Raw genomic sequence first — 23,710 nt, 5'->3', positions numbered from 1 at the left:
GGTCCATCCGCAAGGGAGGAAGAAGAGAGTGACCTTGCTTCCCACGGCTGAGCTCAGTGCTGTTTGGTGGCAGCAACCCTCCAGCAGAACAGCCAGCCCATGGGTTGTCAGCATGTCAGATCCCTAATGAGACACACAGGACGTCTCACCTTAAAAACGTCAAATGCCTTCAAGAACAAAACAATCTGAAAACAAGACTCTTGCTGCTCCAAATGCCTCGATTTGGCTGTGCCGAGGTCTGCTGTTTGTGCTGTTTTGGATGGCATTCAGCCACGCTTGAATAAAATAAAAATTCAGAGTCGATCTCCTGTCTGAGGCTGCAGCATCGTTAATTGTTTCGGAGTGCTGTCAGGTCTCAGCAGATAGTGGAAAAGGAGCTGCATTTCTGATAGTTTTAATTTAAAATGCAACCACCAAAATTATGGATTTAATAGGTACATAAATATAGATGCCCAATTTAAATGCTCATTTTGTAAGAGGCAGATTCTGAGCTCTCTGCAGACCTCTCTAAAAGGGCTGGAAGCAGATGAAGTCATGTTAGTAGCCCTTGTGATTTTACTGCAAGTCTTGAAGCAGCGAGGCATTTTCCTGCAGGCTGCTCCTCCAGTCAGGAGAACAGAGTGAGAATGTCAGTTCCACATTTTTTTTTTTCCCAATAGATTCCTAGCAAAGTTTGAAAATGCGAATCTTTAAATCCCTCAAATCGCAGAGCAAATAGTAAAGCCTCCAAAAGCAGACAAATGCATTCACACGTGCAAATGCCACTTTTGCGGAGACTGGATACTTGGGACTGCAATAATATGTTTTGACAGAGGGAAGGGCAACAAAGCTGGTGAAGGGTCTGGAGCACAAGTCTTATGAGGAGCAGCTGAGGGAAGTGGGATTGTTTAATCTGGAGAAGAGGAGGCTCAGGGGAGACCTTATTGCTCTCTACAGCAAGATGAAAGGAGGTTGTGGTGAGGTGGGGACTAGCATCTTCTCCCATGGAACAGCAACAGGTTGAGAGGGAATGGCCTCTAGTTGCACCAGGGGAGGTTCAGGTTGGATGTTTGGAAAAATTTCTACTCAGAAGGAGCAGTGATGCAGTGGCACAGGCTGCCCAGGAAGGTGGTGGAGTCTCCATCCCTGGAGATATTCAAGTAACGTGTGGATATAGCACTGAGGGACATGGTTATGAGGACATGGAGGGGATGCATTGGAGGTTGGACCAGATGACCTTAGAGGTCATTTCCAACCTTAATGATTAGATGAACCTCTTTTCTTCAAGGCTGAAATCAGCAAGCAAGACTCTTCTTAAGACTCTTCTTCCCCTATCTGGGTTTTGGCCAAGATCCCTTTGGCCAGCAGTGATAGAGGCTTGTCCCCAGCTGCCTTACCTGCCTGCCTGATCTGAGTCCTGAGGCAGAAGAACTGGAGCTACAGCACTGTCCCTGTGTCTGCCTGTCCCCACTGGGTTGGCCTCACTGCACTCCAGCCCTAGCTGTGCCTCTCACCATGACACAGATTTCATGCTCTTCTCTCAGTGTGAAGCACCCAGCAAACTTCCCTTCAAGAATGCATTTAAAGCTCCTATGGGGAACACTGATTCCTTCTTGGCCCCAATCGCATGCGTCCAGACACCACAACAGTCTGTGAAATGAGTAGGGCTTTGCACACCAGTTGTTGTGCCAAAGCAGGGGAGGGTAATTAAAGCACTTTCTGCTTTTTGGTCTAATTTTTGTACTGTGCTTAGATTAAGCCTTCACATGACTCTGGCAAAGTGTGTGCACGCTTTTCTCTTCAACTAGTATAAGAACAGAAAAGCCACAGACTGTCACATCTCTGCAAAGTCCAAATGTGTCACTCTGAGTGCCAAAAACCTGGGTGTCATTTACTTGACGAGCCTGGGACCCTCACTCCCATCTAGAGCTTGCACTGAGTCGCAGATGTCCCAGTACATCTTGGCACACACGTCACTTCCAGCAGGGGCTGTATCCTCTCACCTTCACACTCTTCAACAGTGATTTTTGGGGTCATTATTATTCTCCATTTTCTTCTACACTGCCAAACTGCAAATTGCCATTTGGATTCCCTTAGTAAGTAGTGGGAGTTTGCACAGGATTTCAGCATGTCTCCAAGGCCTTTGCTCCTGCTTTGACTACCTCTCAGCAGCAGCAGCCCAGATGTCCTTTGGATCTGCAGGGATTTTTGAGCATGGAAGAAGTAAAGGGCTACCCATCGGCACGTGTGCCTGTCTGATACCTTGTTGATCGTTTCTGGGCAGCAGTCGCTAACCAGGTACCAGCTGCTTGCCAAACTACAGCACAATTGTTTGTCTGCCAGTCATCTGTAAGGAAATAATTGCTCTAACATTATTTTTTTTGGCCCTGATGTAGACCAAGCACATGAAGTTCATACTGGTAATGTCACCCTAAGTGGGAGCAAGTACAGTCCGGAGCAACGATAACAGGATCACTCGATATTATTCCTCTCTATAACAGAAAGTGATGGAATATGCACACACTGTAGGATTATGGTTTTCTTTTTAATGTAGGTTAAGTCAATAATTGTATACAGAGGAGGGCACCAATGCTGGCATCAGTGCTGGAAGGCATGTCCTAAGTAAGGAGAGGCTGAGGATACTGGGCTGTCTAGGCTGGAGAGGAGGAGGCTAAGAGGTGACCTCTGCTTTCTGCAGCTCCCTGAGGAAGGGAAGCAGAGGGAGGTGCCAAGATCTGCTCCTGGGAATCAATGGCAGGACGCAAGGGAATGGCACAAAACTGCACCAGAGGAGGATCAGACTTGGCAATGGGAAACATTTATTTACCATGAGGGTGTTCAAACACTGGGACAGGTTTCCTAGAGAGGTGGCTGATGGCCTGTGCCTGTTCAGGAGGCATTTGGACAATGCCCTCAGCAACATGCTTTATTCTATTTTTCTTTGAATCAAACCTAAAATGATTTGGCCTTATTCTCCAGCTCATCGTGCCCGCCCAATCACTAATTCCTGGGCAGGAAAAAATGTGCTAAATCCTATCAAACAAGAGAAACAGTGCTCTGCAGCAGCTGGCTCCAGCATGGCTTGTTTTGGAGGAGGAGAAGCAGCCCTCAGCCATGCCCTCCAGGCTGCAGGGCCGGGCACAATCCCTTACTCCTTACCTGGGCAGGAGCGCTGGAGGACAGGTGTGCTAGGTCCCCAATCCTGGCAGCTGCCCGTGGGTCACTGGAGCTGATGAGGACGGGAGCACTGATCTCCATGGAGTGCCGGTTGCTGGCAGCCTGGGAGGACTTGTGGGTCATGCTGAGGGCAGTGAAGGAGTGCCGCTTCTTGGCATTCTTCTTGCCCTCCACTGGCCGTGGAGCTGCTGCCGTTGCCCCTGCACTGCTTGTTGTGGGACACGGCCCCAGTCCCACCGCTGCAGCTGGGTCTGGTGGTGCCTCACAGCCAGCGGCGGCTGCTGAACAAGTCTTGTCCATCTCAATGAGCTGCTTGGCAGAGTCGTTGAGCTGGGTGCAGGGAAAGGAGATAGAGAAGAAGGAAGGAAAGGAGGCAGAGGAAGAAAAGGAAAGGGAAAAGGAACAGAAAGGAAAACAAGTGGCAAGAGAAGAAAAGGAGAAGGGGAAAAGGAAGAGGATGGGAAAAGGGATGACATGGGAAGGGAAAGAAAAAAGGAAGGGAAGGGAACAAGGAAAGAAAAAGAAAAAGAAGGTGGTAGAAGAAGAAAATGAAAAAGGGGCAGAAAAGGAAAAGAGAAAGGCAAAAAGCAGAGGTTGAAAAAGAAAGGGAAAAAAAGGAAAAAAAAAGAGAAAGAATGAGGGACATTAATGACCCATCACAGCTTGCTGGTGGCCACACCTAAGCCACTCTCATCTGTGCAACTTGAATGAATGCCACAGGGATGCTGAGCCTGCATGCATTCTGATCCCAGCAAGGGGATTATGCTGGTCACCAAGGTGGGAGTGGCCAAACCCAGGCAAGGGAAGGGTCTCTCTGAGGCCCCAGACATCACAAATCAGTGCACAATTTCAAACCCTTCTGATTTTCTCCCCCTGTCTCCAACCTCATGCAGGCTATCCCCAGGCAAAAGCAATATGAAGGCATTCTTCCCACTGTACCACATCATCTGGAGAGGAGCATGATGACCCCTGAAAGAATTGTCTGGGATATAGCTTATAGAGTTTTTATAATCAGTCCATGTGATGGGTTTATAACTTAAGTCTGAAATCCACGGAGAGAGTAGATCACCGAGATGTCCAGACCAGCTTTCTGCCCACAGTTTTTTGTTCAATTCAGACTTTCAGATACCTCATGCCTAAAAATGCCAACGGCTTCTCATCTCCTATACAGGCAAGCTACTTCTCACAGAATGGGATGGTTTTTAGACATGCAGTTGGAGTGGGTCCAGAGGAGGCCACAAAGGTGATCAGAGCGTTGGAGAATCTCTCCTATGAAGAAATGCTGAGGAAGTTAGGTTTGTTCATCCTGGAGAAGGCTCTGGAGAGACCCCACTGAAGCCTTGCAGTACTTAAAGGGGGTTTATATAAAAGATGAAATGTAACTTTTTGCACAGACAGTGATCTCTAGTTGTTCCCCATCTTTCTTGAACTGGGGTGCCCAGAACTGGACACAGTGCTCCATGTGGCCTCACCAGGGCAGAGTAGAGGGGGAAGATCACCTCCCTCAACCTGCTGGCCACACACTTTCTAATACACCTCAGGTTACCACTGGCCTTCTTGGCCACAAAGGCATCTTTAAGGTCCCTTCCAAACCAAGCCATTTTGTGATTCTGTGTTCGCATAATACGCAGAGTACACCCTGAAGGCAGAAGCAGCGCTATCTGCACAGCACTCATTTCCAATAGATCTTCCCTCAAGAGGTGCTAACAGCTGAGGGAAAATGCCATTTCGCCAACAGACCTTTGCATCAAATTGGTATGCAACGCAATATGTTTGCATTTAATGAATAAAAACACCATATGAAAACGAAGCCATGGCTAACGCATGCATGCTTTTTTGCTTGCACTACTATTCTGAGACCCACATGAACCAGAGGTACATGTGATACTGTTCTGGACCAAAAGTAGGCTATTATTTCTTTCTATTACTACCATATGAATTACGATAGCTTCCAAAAAACTCAGTCAAGGACAAGGCCTCCTTGGGCTCCCCAAAAAAGGAATACTTGCTACTTGCTGTCAAGCTAATTTAGAAACCTATTACAAGTGAATACAAGAAAGGCAAAGAGAGGGATGGAAAGATAACAGTACAAGTGCACAGTTAAACAAATGTGCAACCGAGAGGCTTTTATGGCTCCAAATCACTGCCAGCATGCTGCAAACACAAATGAGAAATAGATATTGCCAGCCTCATGCCAGCCCTCCTAAGTCTAAGAATACTTCTGATTCCACGAGGACTCGCTTCCACAAAAAGGCAACGAACATCAGCACCTAGAGAAATGTCAACCTGCACGTTCCTTCATTCAGTGACAGCCACCATCAAGGCAAACAGGAGACTCCAATTAGTGATGCTCCATGGCTGTCAGAGCCCTGGGAGACCTACTACCATTCAATTAGCAGGCCATTTTCCCAGCTGCACTCTCCGATGTGAGATCATGCTTACAGTCAGCATAGTGCACTGCACCTGCCAATTTTTGCCAATAACAGCTGATCCCATTTCAGATTCTCCAAGAATGTCCATTATTTCCCACTTCATCATGCTCTAAATTGGTACAACCTAATATTTGCCAGCAGGCTCCAAGTTGCAGGAAATCCAGATGGTTCCCCTCCCTTAAGTAGGTGTTACAGCTCCACTTACCCAACTGATGGAGATTATCTAGTTGGATTATTTGAAACACTAAGGAGGAGAAAGACATCAAATTCTCACAATACTTTTCAACAAGAGAGGGTGAGGAAATTCTTCGCCAGTCAACTTAAAGTAGGATAGGAATATATTTTAGCTCTCTGACATGAGAAAATATGAAGAGTTAAAAAAAAAAAAAAAAAGAATTTCCTGAATTTACAGCAGTGCTCCATTCACACAGAGTGCTCTAGCTCTCAGTATCACACACGCAGAATTACAGAATCACAGAACAACTTGGGTTGGAAGGGACCTCAAGGAGCATGAAACTCCAGCCCCCCTGCCTTGCAGGGCCACGTTTACTAGATCAGGTTGCTCAGGGCCCCATCCAACCTGGCCTTGAACACCTCCAGGGACGGGGCATCCACAACCTCCCTGGGCAGCCTGTGCCAGGACCTAACCACTCTCCTAGTAAAGAACATCCCCCTAACATCCAACCTAATTTTTCCCTCTTTCAACTTAAAACCATTTCCCCTTATCCTGCTACTATCAGCCCTTTCAAAGAGTTTACTCCCCTCCTGGTTATAGGTTCCCTTCAGGTATTGAAAGGCTGCAATGAGGTCACCCCGCAACCTTCTCTTCTCCAGGCTGAACAAACCCAACTCCCTCAGCCTGTCCTCATAGGGGAGGTGCTCCAGCCCCCTGATCATCTTTGTGGCCCTCCTCTGGACCTTTTCCAAAATCTCCATGTCTTTTTTGTACTGAGGGCTCCACACCTGGACACAGTACCCCAGATGGGGCCTCACAAAAGCGGAGTAGAGAGGGACAATCACCTCCCTATCCCTGCTGGCCACCCCTCTCCTGTTGGAGCCCAGGATCCCATTTGCCTTCCAAGCTGCAAGAGCACACTGCTGGATCACGTTAACTTTCTCATCCATCAGGATCCCCAGGTCCTTTTGTGCTGAGCTGCTCTCAAGGACTACTCTTCCCAGTCTGTACAGATGCCTGGGGTTCTTCCAGCCCAAGTGCAAAACCTTGCACTTTGCCATGTTGAACCTCATTAGTTCATTAATTCATTAAGAATTAGATAATAAATCCCAATGGCTGGAATCCAGCTTAACAATGAGACTGTTCTTTTTAAAACAGCAAAAACCATTACTCTTCTGTTCACAGTAAAACCTAGTTAAAAAAGGTCAATAAGAGGCCTAGCATCTAAACAAAGGGTGATAAAAAACAGCCTCTTATTGTTATAAACAAAGTCATTTTCACTATTGGTAGAAAATTAAAGGCAAAAAGAAAGCCCCTTGTCAAAACAGCCAAGCTAATGAACTTTGGGGAATGTCAAAGTCTTCCTGAAATACTGAGAAAAAATTATTGTAGCCTGCCAAGATAACAAATGCTTTATAGCTTTACCACTTTATTTTTGTAGAGAACTCTGTTTTTAAACAGCTTTGCCCACGGATGCTGGAAAGTACTTCCCAAATAGGCTATGAGCACCAAATAAAAGGTTCTGCTTACTACTTTGTAAAAGCAAATGATGTCGTCCCTTCACGAAGAACTTTTAGAAACCCTTTTTTTAACATAAACACGACTGCAAATTTCTTATTTTAAACTCTGACTGTGTAAACAAGCATGGCTTTCTGGTGTCTGTCATCCGATCTTCAGGCAGATCTGCTTCCAGACGAGAGGCTTAGTGGAAAGTTCTGACCCACAGTCAGTCTCAGGAATTTGACATTTCTGAAGACTGTAGCTCTTATGACAAACCCCAACGCTGGAGTGCAGCTTTCTTGCTTGTTTCTGATCTCTCCTCTGAAATTCTGGCCCAGCTAATCCCAAATCATAAAATTGATTGAGACTTGAGACTGCAATCATAGGACACCCCAGAAAACTCAAGATACAGGGCTTGGCTTCAAACACCAAACCAAGCAAACACTCCCAGAAGCCCTGCATTCCCTGGGAAGGCAAAAGCCTGAGTGACCAACCCATGTGGCTGCTAAGGGATGCTGTCACATAAAAAGTGAGATGAATCACTGAGGGAGAGCGTTAAGCCTAGCTTTAGTCAGAAAAACAAACTGTTACTTTGGAACTCATTATGGAACAAAATAGGCACACAGGAGACTAGGTCAAATTTAAATAATTAACTTTTGCTATTCTGGTCTGTAATGACAGCATTTTGGTCATTTAATTGTTCATTGTAACAACAGAAACATAGAATCATTGAATTGGAAGGGACCCTTAAAGGCTAACTAGTCTAACCAATCTGGGTGCTCAGAGCCCCGTCCAACCTGACTTTGAGTATCTCCAGGGAAGGGGTTTCCACCACCTCTGTGGGTAATGTGCACCAGTGCGTCACCATATTTATTGTAAAAAAGCATTTTTCTTATATCTGGCTTTTCTTATACCCACCAGCAAAAAGAAAAGGATGAAAGCATCATAATCTCTGTGAGTAATACATAAGCAAGTGTAATGGCAAAACTCAGCATCTTCTCCAACAGATATCCCAGGGTGTTTTGCTAGCTAGCCCATGGCACTGGCAAATGGCTGCAGTGCAGTTGAGACCTTCAAGGGGACCTCATGACACACAGTGACCACCACAGCAGCTGCTGGGTTGGTGCAGTTCCAGATGGCATGATCTTCTCCGAGAGAGGGGACAGAGGGGACAGTAGCTGCTGAATGCTCTTAGTTTTCTAGGCACTGAGGAATGGGTAAAGGATTCACTCTGACTGATACCTGACCTACCACAGAGAGGGCCCTTCTCTGTTTCTGGTTTAGCAACATACTTGGGTGCATGTTTCAGGCTGAGCACAGACCAAAGAGCTTTGAGTAAGACTAAAATGTCATTCTTTTCTGAATAAGGAAGGATTGCTTACATTCTCAGTGTTACGCACGCGCTTAAGTATTTTTTTAGACCGGCGCCAGTCTGAACCAGAAAGTGCCTTTTATTAGGGCTCCCAGGAAAACACTGTTTCATTTGCTCTCTAAGATTTTTTTTCTGTTTCTATAGGAAGAACTGGCCAAAGGGTGGTGCTCTTCAAATACTGATTTAAGACCAGAAATGCATTACTTCAGGCCCCCTTTGAAAGTATGCAGAACTCCCCAGTTCAGTGTAAACCCGCTAAAAAGAATAAACTGCTCTGAAAAAAATAAAATGAAGAAAGAAAAAATTAAGACTATTAATAAAAGTGCTTCCCAACCATTCTCTGTAATATTGAGAATACTTCCACCCAGGGACAGCTAATTTTTATAATTTACAGTTCATAAATATTGAGAGGATCACGCACATCCCTATTTCATGCCTTGCAGAAACTTTGGCAACTTCAAGTTCCAGAGCTGATTTTGTGATTAAAATAAAGCAGTCTGAATTTATTACTGTGCTTTCAGCTCAGAGTAGTTACTTTCAGGAAATATTAAGTACTTATGCCCTCATTAAATTAGTTTTGATAGTATTATAATTTATGCTTTGAAACACACTGAGGTTATTAAATAAGTATAAGGGCATAACTATACAGGAACCCCTGTCCCTTCTAGTTTCCTGACAGGACTGCATCTGTGAAAGCATTCTCATCTCCAGAAAGCAGCATTCCAGAAAGTTAAAGCAGTTTTTCTCCTTGTTACCCCTACTGGCAATTGCAGGTTACAGCCCACGTTCGAGTTCAACCGAGTGGCAAAAGCACCCTTTAACTCAAATGGGCATTAGAAGAAATGTATGTATGTAACACTTTGCCTCATATTTAAATCTTCATTGGGTAAGCTAGCACAGGCAACACACAGCACTTCCAAAGGTTTACTAATGGGATATTAGCAGACTAAGCTGTGCCAAAGGCTCTTCTCTAAATCACACTGAATGCATCTATACTTTTCATCTTGTATATGTTTCATAAATTCAAATTTTAAAATGTTTAGAAGAAACCTCCCAAGTTCTCCATTGGGCGGGAGCTGCATGACCCTACCTCAATTACTCATGCGCCATCTTCTAATGAAGAGTCATTAGTGAGGCATGGTTTAAGAGAAAATATTATAGCTAAAACAAAGCACTGTTGAATGTTTTTGTGTTAATCATTTCTGTAACGATTCAGTATTGCCTTTTTTAATTTACTACCAGGGAAGAACAAGCAAATGTGGAACAGATTTTCTGCAAGTGGTTCAGCCATCATAGAAGACAGATTTCTGAAACCCCACACTGTGATTGAGAGTAGAGTCACTCCATGTGCCCAGAAAATGCAAGAAGAGCAATAAAGGCATTTGCTCAAACACATTCACAGGGCATGATAGCTGCAGAAATACTTTGCTAGGGCACATCCCAAACTGCGAGTGCTTGTTCCTCTGCTCACAGTCTGAGGCCTGAGTTCTGTTCCCTTTTCCAAAAGCCAGATAAAATATCAGCATGTTTCAAGGAAGGAGGAGAAATCCTGAAACATACGACCACCTAGAAGATAGCCTTCCTAGTCAGGGCCATATATGTACACATTTGTGTGGAGTCTGGAAAAAACAAGCCAATCAAAGCCTCCCTTCCTTGGGAGGCAATGGTACTCAGCAATCTATTTCCCTGTCTTACAAGACCTTTCTCATTTAGCAGCAATGTCACTTTTAACGCACTGAGAGGCTGAAGGAATGTAGCATATTAGAACAGCATGTGCTTGGACGAGCGTGTCATCATGATCCTGCAGAATGAAAATAAATGATGCGTGCAGCAGAAGTAAACACTAAGCCTTGGGTGGTGAACTGGGAATTTTTTTCTCTTTCCCCGTTTTCCCAAACAGTTTTAAGATGGAAAATTGTTCACAGTGATAGAGAACAAACACATGGCTTGGTGAATCCCAGAAAAATGTGTAGTCTGCTGCAAAGTCTGCCCAGGAGCAAAGCGCAGCTAATAACCTTATGGAAACTAATGTCCAAATTGCTGAGAAGAAAGCAGGAAAAACTAAACGCAATGGCATTAAAAATAGATGAACTCATCAAAAAGAGGTATGATTTCTGCATCTCTCCCCACTTCTAGCTATCTAGCCTTCAGCGCAAACTACGAGGACTATTTTGCTCTGATCTGTCATCTCTGAATCTCAGATCTGCTGTACATCTTCAATGTGCCTGAGGATTTCCTTCTCTTCTCTTCCTGTCTGTCCTCTACGGACACCATTTTTCATAACAAGATGCTCATGATGGAACCAAAGCTCCTTTGAAATCAAGAAAAGTAACTAAATACAGCTTTACTCAACATCAGAAAGATTGGGAGAATCCAGCCTATTTTTTGCTTATAAATTATTCAGATAGCTATATAAGAAGTGCAGTCGTGAATTCATGGGCTTGATCCTAATTCCTTTGAAGTCAGTGGCAAAACTCCAGCTGTTTTCAACGGTGGAAGGTCTGGTGCCCATCTGCCACCAATTTCAGCACCAGCAGAGACCCAGTTGGAGATCGTGAGGGGTTTGCTGACAAACTGGTTTATCATCAGAAGATGAAATTAATCGGAACTGAATTGCTTCCCTAGAACATCCTAGCTTTGACAAGACATCCACCATAAAATTTTCTAGATTACGTTTTTCAGCTAAAAAAGCCACACAAAAAATGACCAAGGCTGCAGTCCGGGTGTATGGACTCCAGGCTGCGTGACCCTGAGCATGGGAATAACCACTGGAGACCTATGGTGACATTATCATTTTCTTGGGGGAAGCTACTGGGTTTCTGGCTACACTGAGCCTCCCTCACTCTCTCCTACACTCTAAACAGAAAGCCTCTGTGCATCTGTGAGTACAGGTATCCATGTGCACAGCAACAGAAGCCGTTCAGATGTACTCTTGCCTCACTGATGCCCAGCAACTGTATGAGCCCTTTACAGTTGCTGCCAGATACTGCAGAGAGGGGAAACACTCTGAAGCAGCTTTGTGCTGAAATCTAGAAACAACTTCACTTACAGAAGCTGAGCCAGATGGATGTCAAAACCACAGCATGGGCTAGGAAAGATCCTGCAGTTCTTGGAGCAGAGCTGTGTGAATGGTAAGTGATCTCAAGGTAATACCTGCAGAGCCTAGCTGCTTTAAGGAGAGCCAAACCTCACGTTTCCAGTGTTTTCTGGAAACCTGCCTCTTTCCCTCATGTTCCACAAGGCTCCTGGCACTAATGTTTTCTTGGATGCTCAACAATACCTACAACGTTTTTAATTAACTGAAAACTAACAGGTTAAATACAAGCAATTAAGGCAGAGGATCTCTTTAGATTCAATGCACACATCAAGCCTTTAAGTTTCAAAGCAAATAACTTTCAAGATTTTCAAGATGTGGTGTGTGATCTCACGTAATTATAAATGAATTCATAAGTCAGGCAATACTGTGCTCACATTGCTGCATGGACCTTTGCTGCACGCACTGTAGCATGGAACCGCTAGACACCACATCATGTCCTGCTCATTCTCTGAGGTTCATTCCTGGAAATTCTGTGATTGAAGTAAGTGTATTTGTAATGTTCAGAGTTGTTGTGAAAGAAAGAGAAATATTATAAAGTCTTTTTCAAAGGAAATAACTTCCAGTGTAATGTACAAAGGAAATGTAAGAAAGAAACATTAAGATAGATGTAGATGCTAAAGTCTATCTGAGTTTGATTACAAAAGTGTTCTGGTGGATGCTGAGAAAAAGTCCTTCATGCACCCCACATCATGCAATTTTATCCACAGAAAACATGAAGTTGGATAAATCTAAGAAGCCCTTGGAATAACAATACAAGGAGCATTTGGGAAAGCTAAAGTTATTTTTCAAGTATTGCAAGCCTTTGCCTGTATTGAGGAAGCAAGGAGCCTTTGCTGAGGTGATTTACAACTTTGTGTAAAGTAAGAAATCTCATGCAATTGGGGAAAATTAAGTTTTATATGCTGCAACTGAAGATTACCTGCAGGGAATAGTGAACAAATAAATGTGCTTCTATTTCTGTCTCTGATAAAGCAGTGAAATGAAGAATGAAAGCAAATGGCAAGAAAATATTTTGGTTCAACAGCTTGTAAAAGGAACCAAGGTACACACGAAACAAGCAGGCATCAGCAGTAAAGGGTTGCAATAAACAGTCTTTGCCCTGGGTGGACTATATATAGGAGACGTTTTTGATTGTGCACTGCTTTCCAGACATGAGACAGAGAAGGACTTTTGGATGTGGGACAAGCTTTTTGCAATAGAGTAATGCCCCATGGGGCTATATAGCTAGATGTTGCATGCACAGAGCTCCTGCTAGAGTTGGCTACAAAGCAGGGCTGCTGATTGCATTAGGGAGTCACAGCAGAAGCTCTGGGGTCACACTGTGTGATACCCTGGGAGTAGCCAACTTCAAAGGATGCCAGCCACCAGACATGAAAGCTGATGCATCATTGGAGAGCTGTGTCCAGTCTGTGGGTTTGCTATTTGCCAGTCCAGGTGAAAGTGCAGATTTTGAGACATGATGTACTGCTGTTCTACCCGGATGTCTCATAATTGCCAGAAGGGAATGTTTCGAGGCATTCCTGTGAAATGTGGAATGAACGACATATGGTCACGATGGGCAGCAGCAAACCAGGATGCACTGACTGTCCCATGACAGGTCTACTTGCCCTTTCTCATGGATGGAATAAAGAAAGAGTTGCTCTGAGAGGGGTGTAACTTACCAGCCTGAGTCTGCATCTCACAGTTGTCCTATCCTGTGTCTATTACAGTGAAAACTGCTTGAAATTACTTGTGCGTTTAAAGTGCCTCCATCCCACAGAGATGATGCCTGGTACAGCAGCAGAGCTCTCTTTTCCCTCAGCGGGTACGCTACTTTACATCCTTCTTCACTCTATGCAGTGAGCAATTATTTTTAAACAGTTTTCACACAAGGTTGTTTTACCTTGGAGTCCTTTATACTTCTGTCATATTTGGGAAAAGGTGCGTAACAATTTGGGAGGGCACTTGGAAGCAGTGGCTGTGGCACAGGCTGTAATCATGCACATCTCATAATGTAGGAAGCCTGAGCAGTAGCTGATGGCTCTGAAAGCCAGTCTGTGAGATGAAAGTGTGTTTCCTTTCCTACATGGTGATGTAATTGGGTTCACAATCCTCCTCCCTCGTCTTCTGGAAGAAAAATCCAACAAGTCTGAACTGTGACAAATTCCCCCGACTCTGCAAACTCTTGACTGAAAACGGCAGCATTCAGCCTCACGCTCATGGTGTGACTGACTGCCCCTTGACTATGGGAACCATTTGTAGCCTTCTTCGGAGAACTGGAGACATTACAACACAACTGGATACACATTTGAGGTCAGACTTTTGACTCACTTGCTACTGGCTGCAGTTAAGGAGCGTACTGAACATTCTACTAGCAAACTAGAAAACACTTTGTTCAACCTCCAGCGCTTAATTTCTGGTTGAAAGCAAAGGATTTGCACGCCATGTTGTTGAGTCGTGTAGTGAAACAGCTAGTACCTTTCCTTCCACACACACAGGAAGCTGGATGCACGCTCTGCTGTCTGTCAAGGCCTGCTCTGCTCTGGGTGTCACTGCTAGGCCTAGGGAGTGTCACTTCCCCAGTGCCAAGCACCTCTAAGCAGATCCCTTAGGATGTTTGGGCACATGTGCCACATTACTGCAATAAAGTATGATGATTGCTGACATTAGTCATTTTTATGACATCCATATGCAAATGCTGTTTATGTTAGTATGCTACAACTGGAAGGAATTTGGAAAACCACTGCTCTAGGCCATGTTGCTTCAGTTCTGAGATGGCAAAATTAATGGGCTAACAAAAAACCTGCACAGTAGGAAATCCTTTTGAAAGCGCACAATGCTGGCTTTTATTTCCCCCCTGTCTGTTGAAATACTCAAGCCCAAATATTTTCCTAACACATTCCTTCCTGAAAACAGATTGCCCTGGGTTGCACCTACGTTCTGCAGGCAGAGAAACAAGCTGTCCCAAGGGAACTCAATTTGTGCAAACTGACCAAACCATGTGATGCAGTTACACAGAGACATTTGTTAATCATACTTATTAATTTTGCCATTAAATGCTCAAGAACTCCCACCACAGATCACAGCTCCAATGCATGCAGTGTTACCTAATCAGAGAGCAAAAGGATAGCTCTTGGCCCAAAGAAAGTATGGTCAGAGATGTGGGCAGGACACAATATATAGTTATAAACAATTAGACGATTTTTTTCAGGGGGAGGGACAAAGGATGATGGACATGATAAATCTGTAACCATCAGAGTCAAGAATGATTTCCTAGGAGAGTCTAAAGAAGCAATGCTGATGCAGCTGTCCAGATTTCTTTGAAGTATTTTTTACAATGAAGAACAGAGCACTGCAGAAGAAAACATGAATTTGAGAAAAATGACCAAGGATTGGCATTACTGACTGATCAAAGGCAGAAACTGATCTCTCAGTAGTAAGTTAAAGACAATAGAACGAGAGATAAATGAGTAATCAAAGGTCTGCAAGTATGGACAAGTTGCATCTGTTCAACAGGACAGCAAAAGTGATCCATCAGAGTGAAAGATGTGGCAGAAGATGAATAATCTGGATGGTCATAAATAAATCAGGTCTACATGTGTTATGAATGCAGAAAGGCTGCAGCCATAGACAAGATACATGATGATCAGAGTTTGATCTTTGAGGATGTACAGCAGTCAGGTTGGCCAAAGACTAGGTAGAATAGCCAGATATGTAGGCGAATGGAGCCAGGTGTGAGGATGCAACTGCCATTGGCAATGTCTTTCTAATTTGCTGTGGAAGCACATTGATCCCTCTTTAATCAATGACCAAAAGGGAACAGTAACATATTTAACTCTGACAGTATGCTGCGTGGAAACCTCAGGTATGTATTGAGCATAAATTGCCCAATGCAAAAGCAGACAGATTGGTCTCTGGAGTGGTGTGGAGCTGCCATTGCTATGACCTTAAATTATTCTCTCAGGAACAGTCTTGTGCCAATAGGGACATAAACTAGAAGCAGTGCTTAAGGCAGAGCATGGGTCTAAGTAGCTGTTGAAGAAAAGCCAGCAAGTTGCCACACCAAGAGCTCCCAGACCAGGTCATAGTTCAGGGAACTGCCAGGAATGGAGTGACAAACACTTTGCAGCTCTCCTTCTGTCCCAGTAATTCATGTAACAAGGGAAAGGAAAAAACAGGGACCTCTTTCTCTTGGGCAGTGCCTCTACTGAAGGAAGAGGTTTTAGCTTGGAAGGAGCATTCCTCTCTAAGTACTAGACTGGAGCCATGACCATTATTTCCATCCTCAAAGGGAAAAGCACACAGACCTACATCCTGGCCTAGGAAAAAGAAAAGGGAGATGAGGAAAACATAACTGTAAATTCCTTACTCTGCTGCTGAAGCAGACACAGATCAGAGGAAAGGAATCAAGGAGATCCCCAGCAAGAAACATATAATTGAACTTTTCTTCCTACATGAACAGCAGTGAAGACAGGGTCTGAACCAGGAGTTCCTTTGCCATTTCTGCTCTCTTCTCAAAAAACAATAAAACAGGACAAAGTTTACTCTTCCCTCAGTGTCCTCTCCTGAGAAGCAGGGCAAGAGAACATCTCCAGCATGAGGCCACCACTGCCTGAATCCTCCAGTGTGCCTTCTGCTTTGTCCCAAGGTTTCCAGAAAAATTCTGTTATGGAAAAATTCTATTAAGGAAACTTCTCTCATGAAATTTCCTGTCAATTTGATTCAATTGTGTCCGAGCAGATCGGAAAACTTCAAAGTCAGATTTAGAGCAGGACACTCCCTCCAGCCTTACTTAAACCAAAGGTAATGAGATTAGCTTTGTTTACAGAATATCTAGTGCTGCTTTGTCATAAAATTACAGCTTAATAAAATAATCAGATAAATTGAGGGATGACCAGGAGGAAAAAGAGGTTGCTTGTACAAAGACCCGTGTTCCTCACCTCACTGTTCTGATGTGATGGTTTAGAGCACAATTCAACAGCAGCATCGCCTGAAGAGTATCTGTGGGGTGAGGGCTGGTGCCCTGGTCATGTTTTCCTGAGGTGAGCGTGAGATGCCACATGTCCTACTTTCCCATCTTCACATTTTCTGCCCTGTATCCATATGAATGCTCAGGTGTCTATGCAGTAAATGGGAGGATGGAACAGACATGACTGGAAACTAAAAAAAACAATGACAAATTAAATGAGTTGCTTTCAATGGGATGAGTTCCCCGATCCATCTCAGCACACAGCCAGAGGTCTAGTAGTCCTGGAACGAGTAAAGTGACAGGAAAGTGTTGTCATGGATGAGGCAAAAGCAGGACAATCAAAAGCCAAAGGCTGACAGCAGCCCTTGATTTTGTCAGATATGACACCGTCACACCCAAAAATGGTACAGCAGAACTTAAACAATGACAGATTTATTTTGTAAAGGAAAGAAGTAAGCAAAATCAAAAGCTTGCATGAAATTTCTTCTACAGGATAGGCCACACTTAAAGAGATGAGCCTTCAAGAAACCTGCATTCTATAGAAAATGAGGAAAAGATGGAGGTCCCCAAATTAATTCCAACTCTCTCCCTCTGTTTCTGATTATTGTGTTTAATTTGCTTGTACATATTCCTCCTCTACTCTTGTGAACTTAAGTATTCTCAATATTCAGCACTAATACCTAACAAAATGTTCGAGGATTTGAGACTTAACATCTGGTTTTGGCACAGCTTATGATATTTTTCAGGCTAAAAATCAAATTCATATGTTAGTTTTGTTGCTTGCAGCAAGCATTCAGCACACATATGTACTTTTGTGTCTTTATGCATACTATGAGGATAGTTGGAGCACTGCAGGAGTTGCCACAATAAGAAATAAGAAAAGAAGTAAAAACACTTCATAGCTTCATCATATTAGCAAACTAATCTATTGGAACTAATGCTCCCTGAAAGTTTAGAGGGTCAAGCTTAACCAAATATTGTGGTTTGCCAGCATGGAAGAATATTTATGTAAGATTCTGTCTTCAGAAAGCAGAGACAAGAGGTGGCTCTAGATGGCACCTCCCAGGGTATCATTTATAGTTCCACTGACACCAGCTGTCCATCTTATCCCTCTGATGGAGGTAATCACACCCATGATAGGCATAGCAAAGGGTAACGTGTGCCTCCAGCTCTTCCAGCCCCTTCATAGAGTGACATTTTAACACTGGATCCTTTATTTTGACCACTGCCACAGCTGGCACGTGGACACATTATTCCCTCTGCTCATCAGGCTATTGCTGCCAGCAAAGGGGGAGACAGACACTAGGCTAGGGCTCTCTCCAAACCCTTGCACCCTCCCTTTGTGGCTACATTTGGATCACTGATCTGCAGCTGCAGAGCTTTGCATCGCAAGGAAAACACTCCAGGAAGGAAGCTAATTAAGATGTGCAATACACACTAATAGCAACAGCAGGAAATGAAGTGAAGAATGTGTGAGAAATAACTAAGTCCTTTAGGATTTTCTTTTTCATTAACTGCTAGACAAATCATGTCTCTGATGACATATATCTTCTTAATATATGTTCATGCATTAGCTCTAGGTAAGTGAGACTGGAAGAGATTTTCTTTTCAAAAGGAAAAAAGATGTCAAGAATTCAGCACTGCTGAAGTGATCTTTAGAAGCTGTCAGAGGCGATCAATGACTGGAAGAGACAAAAGCCCATTCCTGTGCCTTCCCTAAAAAGTGCAGGTTTCTGACAGCATGCTCTCGGGCCACCTCAGGACCTGGGATAGTGGGCATGTTCCTCGGGAGGTAGCATAGATACCCATGGAAACCTGCATTGTTTATAAAATGTTTCACTCCAATGGTTCGGTGCTATGAGCGCTGCTGGGAAGTCCAAAATAGTTAACGTAAAACATATGGGCAGAACCTAACCTTAAGTTACATGCCATCTCTTGAATTTGCCTTCCAGAAGGCCAAAGGCATGGACCCTTTGCTGTAAGTATTTTTCCACTAGAAACATTGTAAGATCCCGGGAACATTTACTTTTTGTATGGAGCGGCCTCAGCTGTTCGAGAAGCAAAACAAGGAAAACATGGCTAGTAAAAGTAAAAAAACCTATGCCCCCCCCAAAATTTACTGTACATTTGTCTGAGCGTTGTTTAAAGGTTATACAATCAGTTATCAGAGACGGTTAAGAGCTGTAAGAGATGTGATTGAACGTGTTGCTTCAGAAATATACAGAAGCTTTAACATTGCCTAACAATATCAGAACAGACACTGATAGCTATTTGACAGATAGGTACTTTTAGAAATTGATAAATATTGTCTACAGCTCAAAAAGAGCAGACCTGACATAGATAATGAAATGGTGGGTTGCATGTGCAGTAAATGTGTAAGACCTTTCCCTGGCATTCTGAGCATAATACAGATCCCCAGCCTGAGCCACCACAGAAGATGGAGCCCAGGGGTAATCCTCCAGTTGCTTTAGGTCAGAGTTGTCACCCCTGCCTTTCCCTCCTAGTCAATGAATAGGAACAGGCTCTCCCACAAGGAGGTGACATACTATTGATTTCTCCATGAAGCAGCAACACTATAAGCACTCAGTTGTCAGGGAAAATGTGGATGATCGGCTCAGATGCAGAGGACTAATTATTAATCAGATGAACTGTACTTAGAGACTTACAGGGGACTGTCTTTAAGCAAAAAGAGGGGAGGCTTAGGTTAAATGTTAGGTAGGAATTCTTTACTCAGAGGGTGGTGAGGCACTGACAAAGGCCGCCCAGAGAAGCTGTGGTGCCCCATCTCTGAGGGTGTTCAAGGCCAGCAGATAGGACCTTGGACAGCTTTATCTGGTGGGTGGCAGCCCTGGCCACAGCAGAGATAGGGACTAAATTTTCTTTAAGTATTCTTCTAGCCCAAGCCATTCTATGATTTTAAGAGTACATCCCATTCCAGAGGTGGGCAGAACTGCCATTCTGTTCTTGTTCTGCTGCTGTACAGTGTGACTCAGCAGCATGACTGGGCTTCAGCAGATGACTTTTCTCTTACAATGTAACTAAAAACATAGAAGTTTAAAACAGGGAGGAAAAAAGGATGAAAGGACTGCAAGCGAAAGGAAACCTTAACATGGATGAAGAGCATTGGTAAGAGGAAACACTTTGTATAGAGATATTTTTCTCCACCCAGGGAACATGGGGTCATCACTGGCACTGGTTTTGCAACACAAGCTACTCTAGCAGCACACTAACAGAATAACATCAATTCTGAGGCAGAAAACAAAATCCTGTGTGGAAACTGCACAACATGACAGAACAGTACCCAGCACTGAAAAACACGTACTCAAGCACAAGCACAGCTTAGAAGAATTGAAAGTCAAGGGAAGGGTTGATGAGTGCTGTATGCTGAAAGCACATGTAAAACACAGCAGGAGAGCTCCCAACCCTCTCACTTTGGGGAAGAACAGTAAACATGATATTGCAAAGGAAATGCTGGAAGTCCATAGTCCTACAGCCAGAGAGAGAGATCTTGTCAGCACAGCTAGAGAATCAGTCCATCTTACTTCGGTACCTAATTTGCACCTCCAATTTTTGTACCTAGCAGGCAGCACTTCAAAAATGTCCTGTACAGATATAAAAAATGATGTATATGCTTTTAAAAGACTCAGAAAATGATCATATTTGCCAAGGCTGTGTGCTTAAGTTGGCAGGACTGGAAGCTGCCTATAAATAACTCTGGAAAGTTATTTTTGCAAAATAAAATCTAGGGAATACAGATATTAATGTGGTGAGTGAGGAAGATGTTTCTGATTGTGACAACTTCTGGTTCAACAGTTCCTGAAACCACCATAAGTGATGGTAATACTTTGTATGTGGTTTTGATGAGTAGGAAGATTGGTCACAGCATATAAATCTGAACAACTTAATAATGAGTTCATTTGTGTGCAACTAGGCAGAAGGACAAGCAACAGAAGACCTGTAACTAAAACTGTCAATTTCCAACAGGCATTTTTTTCATAACCTAGGGCCGTGTCTAAATTTATGTGCGGGCTCTCAGCAAGGCTCACCACAGGTCTCATGACTGTCTGGGTTGGAGGATGACTCAAAGGTGACAGTGCTCCCACCCACATCAGCACACAGTCTTCCTCTTTGTGGCACCCACTCAAGATGAACTTTTGATGTAGGAGGAACGTGTTCTCTCATGCAGACAGCAGAAGGCAATTCTGCATCAGCTTGTCCAGAAATAGCCTAAGGAGAGTGAGAGATTAAAAAAGGCCTACTGAGCTGAGGAGCTCAGCTAATATGATGTAGGGGAAACTGGGCATTTAATTCCAATAGTGACAATGCCAGCTCAGTTTTGTATCCTGAAGATGGAGGAAAATCTTATAGGATATGCATGCATAATCATGTCATAAAGGATGCTAGAAACTCACAGAGAACTCTGCAGAAATGACTTTAAGATTAAGAAAACCGGAAAACAAAATGATCGCCCAGAGTCATATTAGTATACATTTTATATTGGATATTAAGACAAAGAGCAAAAAGTTGTTCATTTACATAACAAAAAGGGAAAAGAAGACATTGAGCTGTTATGAAGAAAAGGTGAGACAGAGATTAAAAATAACGCATATGCAACTCCCAAACTAGTGAAGTTCCTAGTCCAGTAGCAGTATAAGATGCAAATACATTGACTATTGTGAAGAACATTCTTGACTGGCTTACAAAAGGACTGTATATTACTGTTGTGCACAATATACGGAGCCTGCTAAGGAAGAATGACTGCCCTATGTCCTCAGTAATAAAGTAAATATGTATTTAGAGTGTCAGTCTGCACTAAGACCTGAGAAATCCCAGGTCTGTGGCCATAGCTTTCATTCTGGGCTTCCCAGTTTCATCTGGAAAGCACCAAAGTTTCTGTCGGCAATACATCCAGAACAAGATGGGAAGGGTGGTACCCGGTCTATACATTAATATGCACTAGAGAGATTGCAAGTGGCAAAAGCAGTGAAAACAATTAACTGAGGAGATGGATGTATTCCAGCTGTGTGCAACAGACACCCAAAGTTTCCCTTAAAGAACAGAAGCACATTTGAATATTTAATCTCCTTCTCCCTTCTGACTACTAATACTCTTAGCTTTGCTGACTGGCATCACAGTTATTTGAAGTTACTTAAATTATTTTACTTTGTATGTACGTGACAGCACTTCAAATCAGTAAGTTTTATCCGCTGATTGACGTGAAAGTAGCAGTAAGTGTATAGGTTCTTACTGAGGTCCATCTCACAGCTTGTAACACAACTTCTAAGTTAGAACGTGAAACACGGCAACTAGATTTTATACTTCATTCATGTAGAAATTTGACACCAGAAAGTATCCTGCAATATTCAACCATTGTCTACGCAAGGAAAAATCAAGTAGCACCAACTTTTTAGAAACCATGAAGGTGCAGGGATGAGAGTCCTAAAACAATGTAATAACAAAATCTGAAAATGCCTACCAATAAAGCTTTTCAATAGAAATTAAGCAAACACCTCTTAGAGCTTACGTTATTGCCAGCTTCACAAGGTTCTTATTCCATTTTTAGCTGACAAACAAAGGAAGAGAGAAAAGAAATCAATTCAGATGTTAATGGGTGTAATTCTGAACTCATTAGTGTTACACCGACTTACTATTGGGATGAATTTGCTCCTCTGAGATTTAGTAAGTCAGCTTTTCTAAAATCATCTACGCTTTCATTTCATCCTCTTACAAAAAGCCTCAATTTTTACTGGCATTAAATGACAACAGCAAGGCTAACAATCTGGGCAGTCCTTACAAACAGATAATGCAGTGTTTTTTTTTGGATATGGTACCAAACAAACCTTGCTATTGTATTGTAATTCCTTGTATGGAAGGGTGTCATAAAAGGGACTGTGAAAGGTACAGATTTGCTCCAAAGAGAAAACGTATCTTTAAATGACTGCTCAGGTTTCAAGGCTGAATTCACTGTGGGAGTCTTATAGGGGTCCATCTGTCCTGCAGCTGCAGGAGGAACAGAACAGGTTGAGGAGTGGGAAAACACAGACACAAGAAGTATCTAGAGTGATATTTGGATATCTGGAACTCAACTGGGAATCTGTACACAGAGAAAAAATAATCCAAAATCCACCATCTGGACGGAACGTCTGACTGTGGACCACAGCACCAGGAAAACACTGAACAGTCTCAAAGTGAAGCAAAGCTTAGGCTGGGCTGTGGGAAAGGCTTTGCTGCTTTCAGACCGGCTCTCTGCATCCCTTCCTGGAACACGTGGTTTTCACATTAACTTGACGTGCACACACGCAGGTGTGCTAACTCCTAGACATCTGCATTCATCTGGTGGCTAATTAAGGGCTGCCCTCAGCAAAACATATAAGGCTAAGGACAAATTCTTCTGGAAAGATGGGTCTCTGTGACACTATGCAATGCTCACAGGCTGGGATCCTGGCAAATGTTCCTGGGTACCCCTGTATGGGGTGAGCTGTTTTAAAGTGATTGGTAGATTCAGTGCTGCAGTACAAAGCTGTTACATGTGGAGATCTGCACTGCAAAGCTAATTCTGGCATGAAAAATCATTGTTTTAATTAAGAAATGCATTTGGCTTTAGATTATTATTTTTTTCCTTTTGGCTGCACTCTTCTAAACACAGACTCACAAGATTTCCCTCCTCCCCCCGCCTCAAGTCTCAAGGGAGTCTTCTAAATCCACACTGCAGGGCATGGAGACCATCAGGTCTGCCTATTCTCCTCCTCCTTCTTTCTTCAAGACCTCCTCTTTACCTTTTCTTCATTCTGAGTGTTAAGAACAGGAGAAGATCCCCATTACTCTGCTCCGCTGCTCTGTAAAAAGACTTTTAAAACTCCTAATATGACTTAATCACAGCTTTCAGTGCCCCTGCTGCCATAAAACATTATTACAATGGGCTGGCACTTCATCAATTGTAATGTGCTGATATTACAGTCACAGCCACGCTCCTTGTAATTGCCCTGCTCCACCACAGACTCGAAAGGCTTCTTGATCATGGGGAATGCTT

General features: G+C 43.4%; 1 protein-coding gene across 5 annotated transcripts in view; it reads right to left on the bottom strand.

Moving 5' to 3' along the window:
* Positions 1-23,710, bottom strand: part of SH3RF3 (SH3 domain containing ring finger 3) — a 221,266-nt gene that overhangs the window by 53,231 nt on the left and 144,325 nt on the right. For 2 of the 5 annotated variants that reach the window (XM_085552248.1, XM_032442587.2), the window contains exon 4: positions 3,139-3,486. The exons of 1 other annotated variant lie outside the window; for it this stretch is intronic. In XM_085552248.1, the coding sequence (XP_085408374.1) occupies positions 3,139-3,486 (348 nt within the window). Of the gene's footprint in view, positions 1-3,138; positions 3,487-16,651; positions 16,872-23,710 lie in introns of those variants that run through there. 2 more of the 5 variants (XM_085552264.1, XM_085552274.1) reach the window with 2 other exon arrangements.

The sequence above is a fragment of the Coturnix japonica genome, chromosome 1 (assembly GCF_054131305.1).
Source record: "Coturnix japonica strain WE chromosome 1, WE-NBRP24, whole genome shotgun sequence".
NCBI classification, from domain to species: domain Eukaryota; kingdom Metazoa; phylum Chordata; class Aves; order Galliformes; family Phasianidae; genus Coturnix; species Coturnix japonica.
This window is presented reverse-complemented; position numbering and strand designations above follow the sequence as displayed.